This window comes from Thyridium curvatum (genome assembly GCF_004353045.1).
Source record: "Thyridium curvatum strain D216 chromosome Unknown NODE_60_length_267819_cov_83.081011, whole genome shotgun sequence".
Taxonomy (NCBI): domain Eukaryota; kingdom Fungi; phylum Ascomycota; class Sordariomycetes; order Thyridiales; family Thyridiaceae; genus Thyridium; species Thyridium curvatum.
In genome coordinates this window covers 194,957-208,561 of record NW_022156815.1, presented here as the reverse complement: position 1 = coordinate 208,561, position 13,605 = coordinate 194,957, and the positions used below count along the sequence as shown (strand labels likewise).

The window sequence follows — 13,605 nt, the reverse complement described above, 5'->3', positions numbered from 1 at the left end:
ACATAGTATCAAATTTGGTTACATGTATATAATCATTAGACGGAAAAGCAACCTCTTTCCTCCTTTCCACCTCAAACAATTTGACTCCCTCTCCCTCACACTCTCTCCACACCCTTCTCTAGACGACAATCGACCTCTACACACCTACACAAAGGCCGAGAAGGGCGTGCCGACCACCCTCCCGGAGCCGTCGAACCGGACCCCTTCCTTGCGGAGGAGCATCCTCTTCTCGTCGAGCGTGATGCCCTCGCCGTCGCGCGGCCACTGGCCCTTGAACCCGCCGAGCTTGCCCCCCGTCGCGACGCACCGGTGGCAGGGGACCCCCGGGGCGAAAGGGTTGCGGCGCATGGCGTTGCCCACGGCGCGTGGGGACGAGCCGAGGTGCGCCGACAGGAGGCCGTAGGTGCTGAACCGGCCCGCGGGGATCTGGCAGAGGAGCCGCCACACGCGCTTCTCGAAGGGCGTGCGGTTCGAGGCGTCGATGCGGCGCAGCTGGGGCCCCATGTCTGTTGTCGTTCCTTTTGCAGTCGTGGCGGTGGGGGAGGATGAGGATGAGGGCGAGGATAGAGAGGAGACCTTGCTGGGTTTTTTGGTGGTGGTGGTGATGGTGGTGGTTACCGAGGTGGGTTGTTCGGCGGCGATTTTGCGCTTGATACCTGCGGCCATCTTTGTATCTTTCGCGGGGACTGGAGAACTATGGGCTTTGAGAGCCGACGGTATGTTGTTGGAACAAGACTTTGGATCAACAGCCTCCTTACACGGGAGGATTTCCGCTCAATCTATCTCCAGTCAGAGAGGCGAGAGTAGTATGATATGAAGCTTGGATCAAAGACACAGAGGTTGGGAGAGATGTAGGAGCGAGTAGGTCACGGTTTAAAATGTTGGCCGTCTAGTAATTTCCTGCCTGATCTTAGCTTGCTCTGGAAGTCGAGATGAGTGTCGTCAAAGGGCGCGCCATTGACACGCGCAGTTGAGTCACGCAATTCACGCGGTCTCACGTGGGCTTGCTCTGGAACTTTAATGAGGGTTTACGTAAGCCAGGCACCACCATCTTCCCACACAACTATCTCCAGGGCATATGGACTGCTGAAGCTTGGCTAGTGTGCACTTCTTGATGTCGACGATTGCTGGCTGTGCTGACAGTACATTGCTGCTGTCTAGAGGAGCCGATAAAGTGACACTGCCATGATCAATCCATTCACAACAGGCAATAGTACACCAGCACGGCCGTCTTGTGAGGATTTCGCGAAACAACTGAAAGCTTAGATCCTTGCTATAAAGAGCCATCTTTTCAAGTACAGCTTCCTTTTTGCTAGATTGATCTCCAAACTCCCCATGTGAACCAGTAATGCCGTCCTGAACCTTGCCCTAAACGCCGGATATCTCAGGTAACCTTGAAAAGTATCATACAGCCAAAGAATGATGATGAAAAAGAGAAACACGCTACGCTCATGCGTCGGTCTTCTTCTTCTTCTTCTTGGGCTTCTCGCTGTCCTCGTCGCGCTTGCGCTTGCTGCTTGAGCTCTTGTCCTCCTCGGCCTTGCGCATCTTCTTGATCTCCTTCTTGCTGTGCACGACGGGGTTGCCAGCAGCGTCCAGCTCGACGTCGCCACGCTCGTACTTCCTCTTGAACTTGGAAACCGAGATACCGGCAAGGTTTGCCAGGCGTTCATAATCGGCCTCAGTTAGTTTGCCTGAAAAGGGAAAGGTCAGTAACATGTATCTTGGAATGTTCTGTGAAAACAACTTACCACTCGTTCCGTTTTGCATCGAGACGTCCTCATCCTCATCCTCAGCACCATTCTCCATCTCATCGTCAGAGTCTGCAGCCTTCTTCTTCTCCTTCTTCGACTTCTTGTCCTTCTTCGACTTGGCCTTGTCAGTGGCAGCAGGCTCGTCGCCACCCAGACCATCAGCGTCGATGTTGTACTTGCTCGCCTCCTTGACGTCCCACTTGTTTGGCGCGGCGGTGGCTTGACCGTTGGGTGCAACAGCAACACCCTTCGGCAGCAGGGGCTTGCCCTCAAGTCGTCGGAGGTTGTTCTCAAGCTTTATCCGCGAGGCCAGGCCCAATGCAGACCGCTCCTCATCATCAACATCCTCCCGATCGCCGTAGTCCTCAAGCGCGTCGACGCGGATACCGAGAGCAGCCTTGGCCGACAACTGACGAGCAATCTTGCCCTTGTTCTTGCCAGTGGCTTGTCCGACAAGAGACGAGTGGTAGATGAGACCATACTTGGGAGTAGCGTGCTTGGTCTTGAGTGCGCGGAAGAGAGCCTTCTCGGCACCAAGAATTTGGATGGTGGAACCAGGGCTCTTGGCCAGGTTCATAAGAGAGCCAGTGTGTGCGATGAGACGAGCACCAACCAGATAGCCGACAAGCTCGGTCAGGTTGGGTGCAATGGCCTTCATACGCGCATCCAGATAGCTTGACAACTGTGCTCGGTACTCAGTGTAGGCGACGACCTGCTCAGCAAGCAGGGTGATGTTCTCGAGGTCCTCCTCAGTGATCTCGGTACCCATGCTGACCTCTGCCGCAGCCTTGACGGCGGTCTCGATCTCCTCGGGCAGAATGTCCGACAGATCCGTCTCGGAGATCTTCTCACGCATGCCAACGGCGAGGATGACCCTGGCGTAGGCGAGGTTGTCGTTCAGGATCTTGCCCAGCTCTGGGAAGTGCCAGCCATACCACTCCTTGACCCTCATTGCGTAGGTGTTGAGTTCCTTGTCGAGGTCATCTAGCAGAGAAATCGCCTGAATGATCATCACATCGACCTTGTCGGCTGAGAACTTGAGCTTGTGTCGGGAGAGAGAGTGGGAGAGACCGAGGGACATGGTCTTGAAACCCTCGGGCAGGATACCAGGGATGAGCTCGGCGAGATGAGCACGGATTCCACGGTAGAGCTCGCCAGCCTCAGAGCCAGGAGCGGCGGCAACAGCGGTAATGTTGAAGCCAGGCAGTTTCTGCAGAGCAGAGCCCAGAGTCTTGTCGGCGACAGCCAATGATGCCTTCTTCTCGTCCTTGATCTTCTCCATCAGGCCCGCTAGCAGAGGCGGCACCTTGCCCTCAAGAATGCCGCTGATTTCGGCGAGAGCTGCTGCGGCACTGTCCCATTTCGCAAATTCTTTGAGCTTGAGCCTATGCGAACGGCAGGGTTAGCACAACTGTTTTGGTGGCTGGCGGTCCAGCAGGAGGAGGCGAGACTGCACGTACTCTTCGTTGATCTTCTCGGCAGTGTCCAACCTTGAAGCAAGGCCATCTCGTTCGAGGAGCTTCTTGTCCTTGGCCTTGAACAGACCGTAGCTAGTCACTGAATGTTAGCACGCGGCGGCTGGAAAAAGGCCCTGAACAGGCCTCGGAATCAAGAGGACAGAGTCGACTTACCCGGCACTGGTCTCGGCGAGAATGAAGAGAGGCATTGTGACAGCCTGGATCCGCTTTGTTCGCAATTGAGGTTTCCTCCACTGTCGAAAAGGCGAATTAGGTGGTAGGCCTTTGGTGGTGATAATTGGTTTCGATGGAGGATTTTAGAGGCAGAGGACGAAATATTTTTTTTTGGTCTGAGCAGAGCTTTGGCGGTCCCAAAGTGGGGATTGGCCAAAGTTTTGCCGCTAGACCTAAACCAGTAGCATGCTCTCTTCCCAGAACACCAGAGGAGGTACGTACCCTTCTTTTGGTACAGAGGCGTACGTGCGCCTACGATTGGCAGATGCACTGCTGGGCTGACTCCACCAAGGGTCAACCTCGTGAACGACAACGTCAAGCAAGCCAGTCCAAGCTCAACGAAGCCGATGCTGCCACGGTCTTGACGGCATTCAGCACTGCAGAAAAGCCCTCCATCGCAACCCGCGCCATTCGATCCGCCTAGTTGCCCATTATGGAAGGGCTTTTGTTCAACGTGGACAATGGGTAAATCAGCTATTGCGTCCCCTGTTGAAGACGTGGCTAACATAGATGTTGCCTGCAGCTACATTGAAGGCATTGTTCGCGGATACCGCAACGGCCTGTTGACGAGCGCCAACTATAGCAACATGGTCCAGTGCGAGACGATAGATGGTAAACATTTTCTCAGTCCCGCAGCCCCCCTGCGACCCTCATATTTCTAGTCACTTCCTCTGACATTGCTCCCCAGACCTCAAGCTTCAACTCGGCCCCTCCTATGGCGACTTCCTCGCTTCTCTCCCTCCCAACCCATCCACCTCAACGCTAGCAGCAAAGACAACCGACAAGCTTGTGTCGGAATTCAAGTATGTGCGGGCAAACGCCGTCGGGTCCCTGGCCAAGTTCATGGACTACCTCACCTACGGCTACATGATCGACAATGTTGCCCTCCTTATCACAGGCACTCTGCACGAGAGAGATACAAGGGAACTGCTGGACCGATGCCATCCTCTTGGTTGGTTTGAGACGATGCCTGTGCTCTGCGTAGCGACCAACATCGAGGAGCTGTACAACTCGGTGCTCATCGAGACTCCCCTGGCACCATACTTCAAGGGAAGCCTGAGCCATCAGGATCTGGACGAGCTGAACATCGAGATTGTGCGGAACACCCTGTACAAGAACTACCTCGAGGACTTCCACAACTTTGTCAACACACATCCTGACATGGCAGGCACACCGACCGCCGAAGTCATGTCTGAGATCCTCGAGTTTGAGGCTGACCGCCGGGCGGTCAACATCACCCTCAACTCCTTCGGCACAGAGCTGTCCAAGGCAGACCGTAAGAAGCTCTACCCCAATTTTGGACGGCTCTACCCGGAGGGCACCTTGATGCTTTCGCGTGCCGACGACTTCGAGGGCGTGCGTCTGGCCGTCGACGGCGTGGCAGACTTCAAGACCTTCTTCGAGGCTGCCGGCCTGGGCGGTGGCCCTGCCGGTCCCGGCAACATGGGTGGTGGTTCCGGTTCCGATGGTAGGAGCCTCGAGGACATGTTCTACCAGAAGGAAATGGAGATTTCCAAGAGCGCCTTCACCAGGCAATTCACCTATGCCATCGTCTACGCCTGGGTCAAACTTCGAGAGCAGGAAATCCGCAACATTACCTGGATTGCCGAGTGCATTGCTCAGAACCAGAAAGAGCGGATTGGAAACTATATCAGTGTGTTTTAAAAAATCTTTGATGTTTAAGCGGCTTCATCAAACAACTGTTCCTAATAAAGTATCGGATCCCACGCGAGTCTCTCACATCTTCACTCGCAGGAATTTCATTCTGGATGGCGTCAGGGATCTGCGGGGTCATGGAATTCATGCTTGATGCATTTGTATTGTACATAGAGAATTACAAGAGTTTTCTACAATCGTCTCGGGCATCTTCTCTTGGTTTTACAGGCTTAGAACGAGATCTGCTGCTGCCAGGTAGCTGGTGTCAGACCCAGCGTCTCGAGCATGTGTGTCCACCTCTCGCTCCCTTTCTCCTTCTTCTCCATGTATTTGAGCAACCTTTGGCGTCTGTGGCAAAGATTTCTCAGGTTTCGCTTGTTGTGTTTGTCCTTTTGGCCCTTTGGCGCATCGAGGGCTTTGGATAGGGCGCGGATCTTGGCGGTCAAAATGGCAATCTGCACCTCTGACGACCCAGTATCGGGCCCGGCCCGAGCCACTGGCTGCGCAGCTTGTTGCTGGCCAGCAGGTCCCCGCGGCCGCGGCCGGAGCGTCTGGTCTGTGTTATGGCGTCCAAAGGTCTCGATGCATCGCCGGATGTTGGCGTGGAGCCTGTCCTTGCTGCTGCCGTTCTCCAAAGCCGTGATCCGCTGGAGAGCAATGACTGCCTTTCGATGGTTCTCTTGATACTCCTGCTGTTCCTTCTCTTGAGCGACGGGGTCGATAAGGGTAGAGTTAGGGTTCTCCACCGGCTCGGCCAGCTGATACGAGGTTGCTATGGCCTCCTCGAGCTCTGACCTTGAGAGTAAATGGTTGAGGATTTCGGGGGACGTGGGTAGGTCGTGAGGCTCGCCAATGGGGACCCCGTTGCCGTCGGTCATGGGAGGGGTGCGATTGGCCTGGCCGGCCGTATCGAAAGACGCGACGAACGGGGTCGGCTTGCCATGAATCTGGTCGCCCCAGCCTGCGTCGCGTGATCGCTGTAGCTCCTCTTGCTTCTTGACATGTACGGCCTTTCGCTGTTGTATTTGAGCCCAGCGATACGGCTCCTGCTTCATGAGCCGCTTCTTCTCCTTTTGCGAGAGGTTTGCCGTTTGTGTCAGAGGTAGAAACGGAGTCGTCGAAGGTTTGGCGGCTGGGCGCAAACACACTGGAGAACATGTCTTGGTCAGAAACCGCATTCGCCATCATGGCTTCTGGGATTGATAAGTATGGAAACCACTTACAAGTTAGGCTTCTGAGCCCCTCTGGGCCAGATATCCGTGGAGGCATAGTTTCGAACGGATGCGCCCTTCCAACAATGGCGAGACCAACACCTCTGTCATCAGCTAGAAGGACGGTAGCAGCAGTAACTTCATCCCAAATTTTTGGAGCATCCCGTTCTCGAGGATCATGTCAGACTATTCCACCTTCAGACTAGCGCCAATTATTGGGGAACATAATGAGACCGTCTCCGGCGCCAGGTGATTATGTCATCACATCAATCCGCGATAAGGGCTCGAGAGAGAATAAATCAGCTTCGAGGCCAATCGCACGTGACAGTACTTCCGCCCAAGCTCGAAAACCCTGGCGGGGCAGCAGACCGGCCCACAAACAATTTTCGTAGGCGGAAGGGCCTATGCCACTTTTTTCCAGGTATCGCGAAATTCTCTGGTCGTGAACCTTTTGACAACCACCAAACTTCGGACAGGGTAAATCCTCCAACGCCATTCTTGCCAACCTCTACTCTCCTTCTCTTGAGGAAGCACATTCACAATGGCGCCCAACAACCTGCCCTCCATTTTCAATGCCACCAGCCAGGACATCGAGATGCTCCTGGCTGCGCAGTCCCACATCGGTTCCAAGAACCTTCAGGTTCACATGAACCCCTACCTGTGGAAGACCCGTGCCGATGGCGTCAACGTCATCAACGTTGGAAAGACCTGGTAAGTTACATATTGGCGACGAAAAACTCCTCTCCTCGACGGATCGAAAGTATAGAGGCTGGATCTGTCGGGCGGCGCGCAAGTTGAGCTGGTGGAGGACCGAATGGAGTCTTGTGCGCGCGGAGGCTGACAGAAGTGTTCCTGCAGGGAGAAGATCGTCCTGGCCGCCCGTATCATCGTTGCCATTGACAACCCCTCCGATGTCTGCGTTATCTCTGCCCGTCCCTACGGTCAGCGTGCCGTCCTCAAGTTCGCCGCCCACACCGGCGCCCAGGCTATTGCCGGTCGTTTCACCCCCGGTAGCTTCACCAACTACATCACCCGCTCTTTCAAGGAGCCCCGTCTGATCATCGTCACCGACCCCCGCACCGATGCCCAGGCCATCAAGGAGGCCAGCTACGTCAACATCCCCGTCATCGCTCTCTGCGACACCGACTCCCCCACCGACTTCGTCGATGTTGCCATTCCCACCAACAACAAGGGTCGTCACGCTATTGGCTGCGTCTGGTGGATGTTGGCTCGTGAGGTCCTCCGCCTCCGTGGCACCATTGCCAACCGCGAGATCCCCTGGGACGTCATGGTCGATCTGTACTTCTGTATGTGCTCACTCTCTCGCTTCGAAACACTTCTGGAGCGATTGCTAACATTCTTGGCTCAATAGACCGCGACCCTGAGGCTGAGGCCGAGGAGAAGGTTGAGGAGGAGAAGCTCCCCACCGTCGAGGAGGAGGGTGCCGCCGCTATCGAGTCTGGCTTCGCTGCCACCGGTGGCGACTGGGAGGCTGCTCCCGCTGGCTTCGCTGGTGCTGGTGCTGGTGCTGCTCAGCCTGCTGAGTGGAGCGAGGCTGCTACTGGCCAGCAGTGGGATGCCGGTACCGGTGGTGCGCAGTGGGCCGAGGATGCGCCCAAGGAGGCTTCTCAGTGGTAAACTTAGGGGGTCCCTTGTGGTGTTGAATTGAAAAAAGAAAGGTTCTGGCTCGGAAAACTTGCACACGCATCATACTGGGGAAATGGAATGGCGAAAGACTCTGCATTGGCCTGTCGTTGAAGTCACTTTCTTGGCTTAAGGGTCACACTTGGACCGCACTAATGAGGGAAAGATACTCGAACTCGGATCATATGGCCTGAGGGAGAGGGAAAGCCCTGTGTGGGATAAGAGGGGTTGGCTTAATCGCGATTCCGCCCTTGCCTAGAGACACGGATACTATGGCTTAACCAAATTAAATACCAGGAAACAATACCCACAAGGTGAATCCATGCTCTGTCGATAGCTTGCCTCGTGCGACTTGAGTAACTCCAAAGCCAAAGATGACACCCATTGGCCCTGTGTGACGGCTGTACGCCTCACCCTTTCCTGCAACAGGAGGTCACAAATCATGACACAAGACGGCGAAGACGTTCTTCTTGAAATGTGAGAAAGCAAGGAATGCTGTGCGGCTCTCTTGATTTCAATTAATGCTCCCAAGCTAGGCTCCATCGTTCAGCAAAGAGATAGCAACCCGAGTCTATGTGGAAAAAAAACATGAACAAAGACACAATATGGGGATAGTTTGGTCAAACATCGACCACACAGGAGCCCCCGATCCCCAGCCAACTCAGGCCAGCCCTCGACCTTGGAAAGCCATCGTTTCCTCATTACTCGTTTCAAGGAAGAGATCATCAACTGGTGGTCCTCGGCCTCCCTTCTGCTTCGTTGCCCCTATCCGCCCCTATCCGCCCCATCCATCCATCCGCCCAGTCCCTTCTGCATCCGCTGAGCAGACCTTGCGCCCACGCTCACAGATTCCCATCAAATATAAATATAACAGCCAAATTGAGAGGAGCGACACCACTAATAAATAGAGGAGTAACGAGAAAGATGGAACAAAAAAAGCGTGTGGGAAACCATCCTCGGATGCCTTGAGCAGAGAGCCTTGAACAATTGAAAAGAAAAAGAATAGAATCCACTCCACGGCAAGAAAAATTGCCCGGATTAACGCCCTCCAGTAGTATATCGATCTCATTCTTGCCGCCTCTGCTTCGATAGCTATAATCCTTGGGCTGAGTAATGCTCTCAAAATGCGGTGCCTGGGCGCCATTGGGTGATTGATCTATAGAGAGACCTGAAACAGCGTCCTGCTGGTGGTCCCTGTGTCATCGAAAAACTCTGTATCTCGAGACGAAATCACAACGTACAAACTTCAAGTCGCGTGTTTCAGTTGAAGTTGATGCAATGGGATATAAAGGTAAAGCTGTATATCGAATGATCTTGATGCAAAACAAACGACCGACGGGATGCAATTTAGTAGTGCACAAAGAGGATTTGCCGTCCAGGTCCATCCGGGAAACGCCTTGGGTATGCTGATTGGGGAAAGAAAAAAGAAAGGAGAAATATGAACAATGAATACAATGGAAGAGCGCCTTCCGCAGAAGCTGAAAAGCCGAACCTGGTCGAATATGGTAGCTCAGTCGCTATGGACTGCGACCTTTTTGGCAGTCTCCGTGCTGGCGATGCTGGTGTTCGTGTCTCTTCGTCTGACATTCATGGGGCCTCTCGTAGATGATGCCGCTTGGGCCTCCTTGGGTGGTCTTCTCTTGGCTTTGAACATGAGGAGGCCCTCATCGCTGTCGCTGTCATCATCCTCATCGTCCCCAAGCTTAGTCGCACGAGCGAGGGGTGAAGTGCGAGCAGCCTTCGAGGCACCCGCGTCTAGATGCACTGGGATCGCGCCACTCTCGCCCTCCTGAGGGTCTCTGAGCTCCTGGTGCTCAAGCGGGAAGCCAGCAAGAGGCTCCTTGTTGAGAGCTGGCGGTGTGAGGGACTCGGTCGTGTCTACAAGCGAGGGGCCATTGTTGACCACACCAGGGTTGCCGAGAAATTCGCCCTCGACATCAGCGGAAACCGAGCTAGCTCCACTCAGCAGAGCCGGAAGGGAGGGGTCGGACTGGAAAGCAAGCATCGAGTCCTTGACATCTCTGGCAGTGTTGGACGTATGACTGCCAATCGGGCTCATGATGTCGCTAGGGCTGGTCAACGGCGTTGCGATGGCACCGAATGAGGTTGACTTGGAAGAAACGCCGCCCGTGGCAGCAATGTCTTCTCGAGAAGAACAAACCCGTTGCATGGGGGGATGCTCATCGTCCGGAGAGGGGGGGCAGGGAATACCGGCGGGATCCTTGTTCTTTCCAAGCTCCGCTGCCTGTCGCCGCCTCGTCTTGTCTTCGTGCTCCTGCCTCTGACGACGGAATAACTGTTCCTGTGCCCGAGCGAACGAGTCCGAGTTTGACGAATTGTAGACACGAGGGGGCGGTGTCTTGCCATCAGGAATATCCTGAATACGATGCGCAGTGGAAGGCCTCTCCTCGAGTACAGTCTCTGCTCGTCGCCTTATTTGGATATTGCTTTCGGACTTCTGCTGCGCGTGCTGAGATACAGTCTTGGCCCGGGACAGGTACAAGCCGGTGCCCGCATTGAACTCCTTGCTGAGGTCAGTCGAGCGGGCCGGCCGAGGCTGCTTCGACCACAACAGATTTCCTGGGGCATGAGTCGAGCTTAGTCCCACCTTTGCTTCAGCACGTTTATCCGCATTGGCAAAGACAAGGCCGGCGCGGTCCATTGACCGCGAACGCGAGGCATCGTCAGCGGCAGCACGAGCATCCCGTGTTGTACGCAGAGACGCAATGGGGTCATCTTCTTCTAACCCGCCAAGAGGGGTAGGAGGGACCGTGGCAGATTCTTGCAGAGGTGGGGTTAGGGCGAGGAAGGCGTTGGTGATGGACCGCGCGTGGACGTGTCGTGTCAATGGGCGCTGGAAGCCGGGTTGATGCCAACTACTCGACTCTTCCCTTGCTCTCGCCTCCGGCGGGGATGCCATGTGTTTCGCAGCAAGGTCGCCGAATGATCCGGGTTGGGATTGAGAAAGGCCAACACCCTCCTCACGTGGCGAGTCGCGCGGACTCGCCGTGACACTCTGTGCCAAAGGGTGCTCAGTCGGCAGTTGTGTGATGGTAGCGAAGTAATCGTCTCCACGGAGACTTTTGCGACGCGTGTCCCGATTATATGGAGTGCCGGGAACATTGGAAGGACTACCCTCTGCAGAACTCGCTGCACTACTGGTAGCCCTCCTCCGAGAAGCACTTTCGGCACGTTCAGAACGTGAATGCATGACCTTGCCGACAGCCTTCTTCACCACAGATCTCGCACGCTCGAGGAAGGTAAGAGGTACAACGGCCCTGCCGATTTCCCTGTCGTCGACCTGAATCTTGCGGCCAGCCGTGCGCCTTGATGGGTCGGTGTCGTCGATCCAGGCAATGAGGTTGTCAATGCCCTGGACGACCCAAGGGTGGCGTTTGACTTCTCGGAGCCTGATTCTCTTTTCGGGGTTCTTTGTGAGCATCCGCTTCAGCAGATCAATGAGTAGATCATCGATCTCCTCATACACGAGATCATCATCGTCTCTGTAGGGCTCGCGATTCACGCGCTGGTAGAGAGAGGTTTGGGTGGGAACCGTGATGGGCTCCACTGGCTTCAACCGCCGAGTAGGGATGTAGACGTCCTCAGTAGCGATCTTCTTAAACATCGAAAACTCGTCCTCAGCCATGAACGGGATGCGGGCAAATATCAAGCAATAGAGCGTGACCCCCAATGACCACACATCAATCTGCTCAGACACCTTGGGCGGCTCCCTTTCCAGGTCGGTGTAGCACAGTTCGGGTGCGAAGAAGGCGGGGGTTCCGACAGTCCTTGATAGCTCACGGTCATCGTCAAAATCCCGGGCCTCTGACTCGGAGACTGTATCGTCTGGCTCGCCCTCGCGAATCGGACGGCCGAAGTAGGACACCCCAAAGTCGGATATCTTGACACGATAGTCCTTGGTCCACAGCAGATTCGCAGGCTTGATATCTCGATGGACCACGCCTTCATAGTGGAGGTACTCGAGTCCAAGCACTGTGTCTCTGAATGTGGTTCTCGCCTGTTCCATGGTAAAGCATGGAACATACGAAAAGTCGTCGGCAAAGGGGTCGTGGGCTTGGGCGTTGTAATCAACGGAGGACATGTGAGAGATGATGGAGTCAGCCATGCTCGGCGAGCGGGCCCGGAAAGCGGGATCCTCGAGTGAACCGGGGACAGACGCTTCTCCCAAGGCAGACATCGATCCCGGGTTCGAGCGGAGAGCAGAAGGAGTCTCGAGGTCGTCCTCGTCATGGAGAGAAGCCAGATCGAGGTCGGAGGACTCGGACGTGCCGGCTCGGGAAAGTGATTTGCCCGAAACGCTCCGCGATGGAGCCCGTGAGTTGTCTCTCGAACGCGCGATCTGCTGGGCGGAAGGCCGACTCCGGATAGAGAGGTCCTGTCCAAGTTGGTACGGCCGAGGGTCGAGCTCCTCGTCGTCGGTCGCGCCATACTCCAAGCTCCAGTAATCGATGTTGGACGCGGACTTTGACTTGGCCTTGGCACGCTTCAACTCCTTGATCATGAGACGATGCTCCAAAAGGCGGCCGTACTCTTCCTCCTCCTGGCTGAGCTGCTCGCCACGCATTTCCCTCTCGACCCTCCGACGCTCCCATGCACATATATGAGGAAGACCTTTCTTCCTCCAGACGATTTCGCCGAGCTCGACATGCTCCAACACCATGTAGATCTTGCGCAGCTCGGGGTCATCGATGACTTCGAGAAGGGCGACAATATTGGGATGTCGAATCTTTTTGAGAATAGCGATTTCCCGCTTCGTGTTCTGCTGCGGATCGACGGCGGAGACCCTCCCGAGTCGTCGAGACTTGGACAGTCGAGGGATGATTTTGATGGCAACGCTCTCGCCCGTCTCGAGATTGCGAGCCCGCTTGACCTTGCCATGCTGGCCCCGGCCGATCTCTTCGATCACCTCATACTGATTGATCAATTTTCGGCCAGTCGTGAAGTCCCGATCGACATTGGCCGTGTGTGTCCTGAAGAATGAGAAGAAATGTTAGTGTCTTATCTTCACAACATGCCTGTGCCCCGCTCAAGCAGCCGTTCCGTCGACTGGTCAGAGACAACGGCTGGAACGAAGTGGCGCGCGTGGCACTCGGTATGAATGAGACAGCCACAGAGCCCTTGGGCTCTCTGAACCAGAGGCTCGCTACAGAAATAGACATTCGGTGGGCAATCACTCACTCTCGGACTTTGTGCGTTTGGAGGGGGTGAAGGAACGGGCTGGGGGTCGCGCCCAAGGGTGTGGCACCCTCAGAGACGGGCTGCGAGCCAAATGACATGCTCGGCCGCATGTTGAGGGGGCTGAAGAGCCCCGGCGAGGAGATTGGGGTGCTATTGGCGGTCCGCTGCTGCAGTTGAGCTGCCGGAGGAAGAGCGGTATAGAGGTGAGGGTGCGGACGTGCGTGGTGTGGCGTTTGGGAGTCCATTGTGAGGGTTTTGAGGTAGTTGCTTGGCTTCACAGGTCGACATGCTGGCCGTTCAACCAGAGCGGTGGGCGGGGGAAGACATCGGACGTGTGCAGCGCGGGATGGCTCGAGGGGTTGACCGTCTATGGAAAATCAACCCCAGCGGTGATGGGTCGATTTGTGGTCAAAGTGAAGAGGCTCGGGCGTGGGCCGGATCGTGGATGGG

At 55.5% G+C, this 13,605-nt stretch overlaps 6 protein-coding genes across 6 annotated transcripts; 2 read left to right on the top strand and 4 right to left on the bottom strand.

Annotated features, from left to right (window-relative positions):
- Positions 1-144: 144 nt before the first annotated feature.
- Positions 145-666, bottom strand: E0L32_008841 (uncharacterized protein; the record flags this gene model as incomplete). The annotated part of the gene is made up of 1 exon (XM_031143740.1): positions 145-666. The coding sequence occupies one exon, from the start codon at positions 664-666 to the stop codon at positions 145-147; it is 522 nt and encodes a 173-aa protein (XP_030991705.1).
- A 783-nt stretch (positions 667-1,449) lies between these two features.
- Positions 1,450-3,420, bottom strand: E0L32_008840 (uncharacterized protein; the record flags this gene model as incomplete). The annotated part of the gene is made up of 4 exons (XM_031143739.1): positions 1,450-1,694; positions 1,752-3,139; positions 3,215-3,304; positions 3,386-3,420. The coding sequence occupies 4 exons, from the start codon at positions 3,418-3,420 to the stop codon at positions 1,450-1,452; spliced, it is 1,758 nt and encodes a 585-aa protein (XP_030991704.1).
- Positions 3,421-3,878: 458 nt separating this feature from the next.
- On the top strand, positions 3,879-5,110 carry E0L32_008839 (uncharacterized protein; the record flags this gene model as incomplete). Its single annotated transcript, XM_031143738.1, has 3 exons — positions 3,879-3,910; positions 3,969-4,057; positions 4,134-5,110. The coding sequence occupies 3 exons, from the start codon at positions 3,879-3,881 to the stop codon at positions 5,108-5,110; spliced, it is 1,098 nt and encodes a 365-aa protein (XP_030991703.1).
- Positions 5,111-5,331: 221 nt separating this feature from the next.
- E0L32_008838 (uncharacterized protein) lies at positions 5,332-6,370 on the bottom strand (the record flags this gene model as incomplete). Its single annotated transcript, XM_031143737.1, has 2 exons — positions 5,332-6,248; positions 6,325-6,370. The coding sequence occupies 2 exons, from the start codon at positions 6,368-6,370 to the stop codon at positions 5,332-5,334; spliced, it is 963 nt and encodes a 320-aa protein (XP_030991702.1).
- A 483-nt stretch (positions 6,371-6,853) lies between these two features.
- E0L32_008837 (uncharacterized protein) lies at positions 6,854-7,950 on the top strand (the record flags this gene model as incomplete). Its single annotated transcript, XM_031143735.1, has 3 exons — positions 6,854-7,023; positions 7,171-7,619; positions 7,685-7,950. 3 exons carry the CDS (start codon positions 6,854-6,856, stop codon positions 7,948-7,950), a joined length of 885 nt encoding a protein of 294 aa, XP_030991701.1.
- Positions 7,951-9,466: 1,516 nt separating this feature from the next.
- E0L32_008836 (uncharacterized protein) lies at positions 9,467-13,400 on the bottom strand (the record flags this gene model as incomplete). Its single annotated transcript, XM_031143734.1, has 2 exons — positions 9,467-12,947; positions 13,156-13,400. 2 exons carry the CDS (start codon positions 13,398-13,400, stop codon positions 9,467-9,469), a joined length of 3,726 nt encoding a protein of 1,241 aa, XP_030991700.1.
- Between the last annotated feature and the right edge of the window lie 205 nt (positions 13,401-13,605).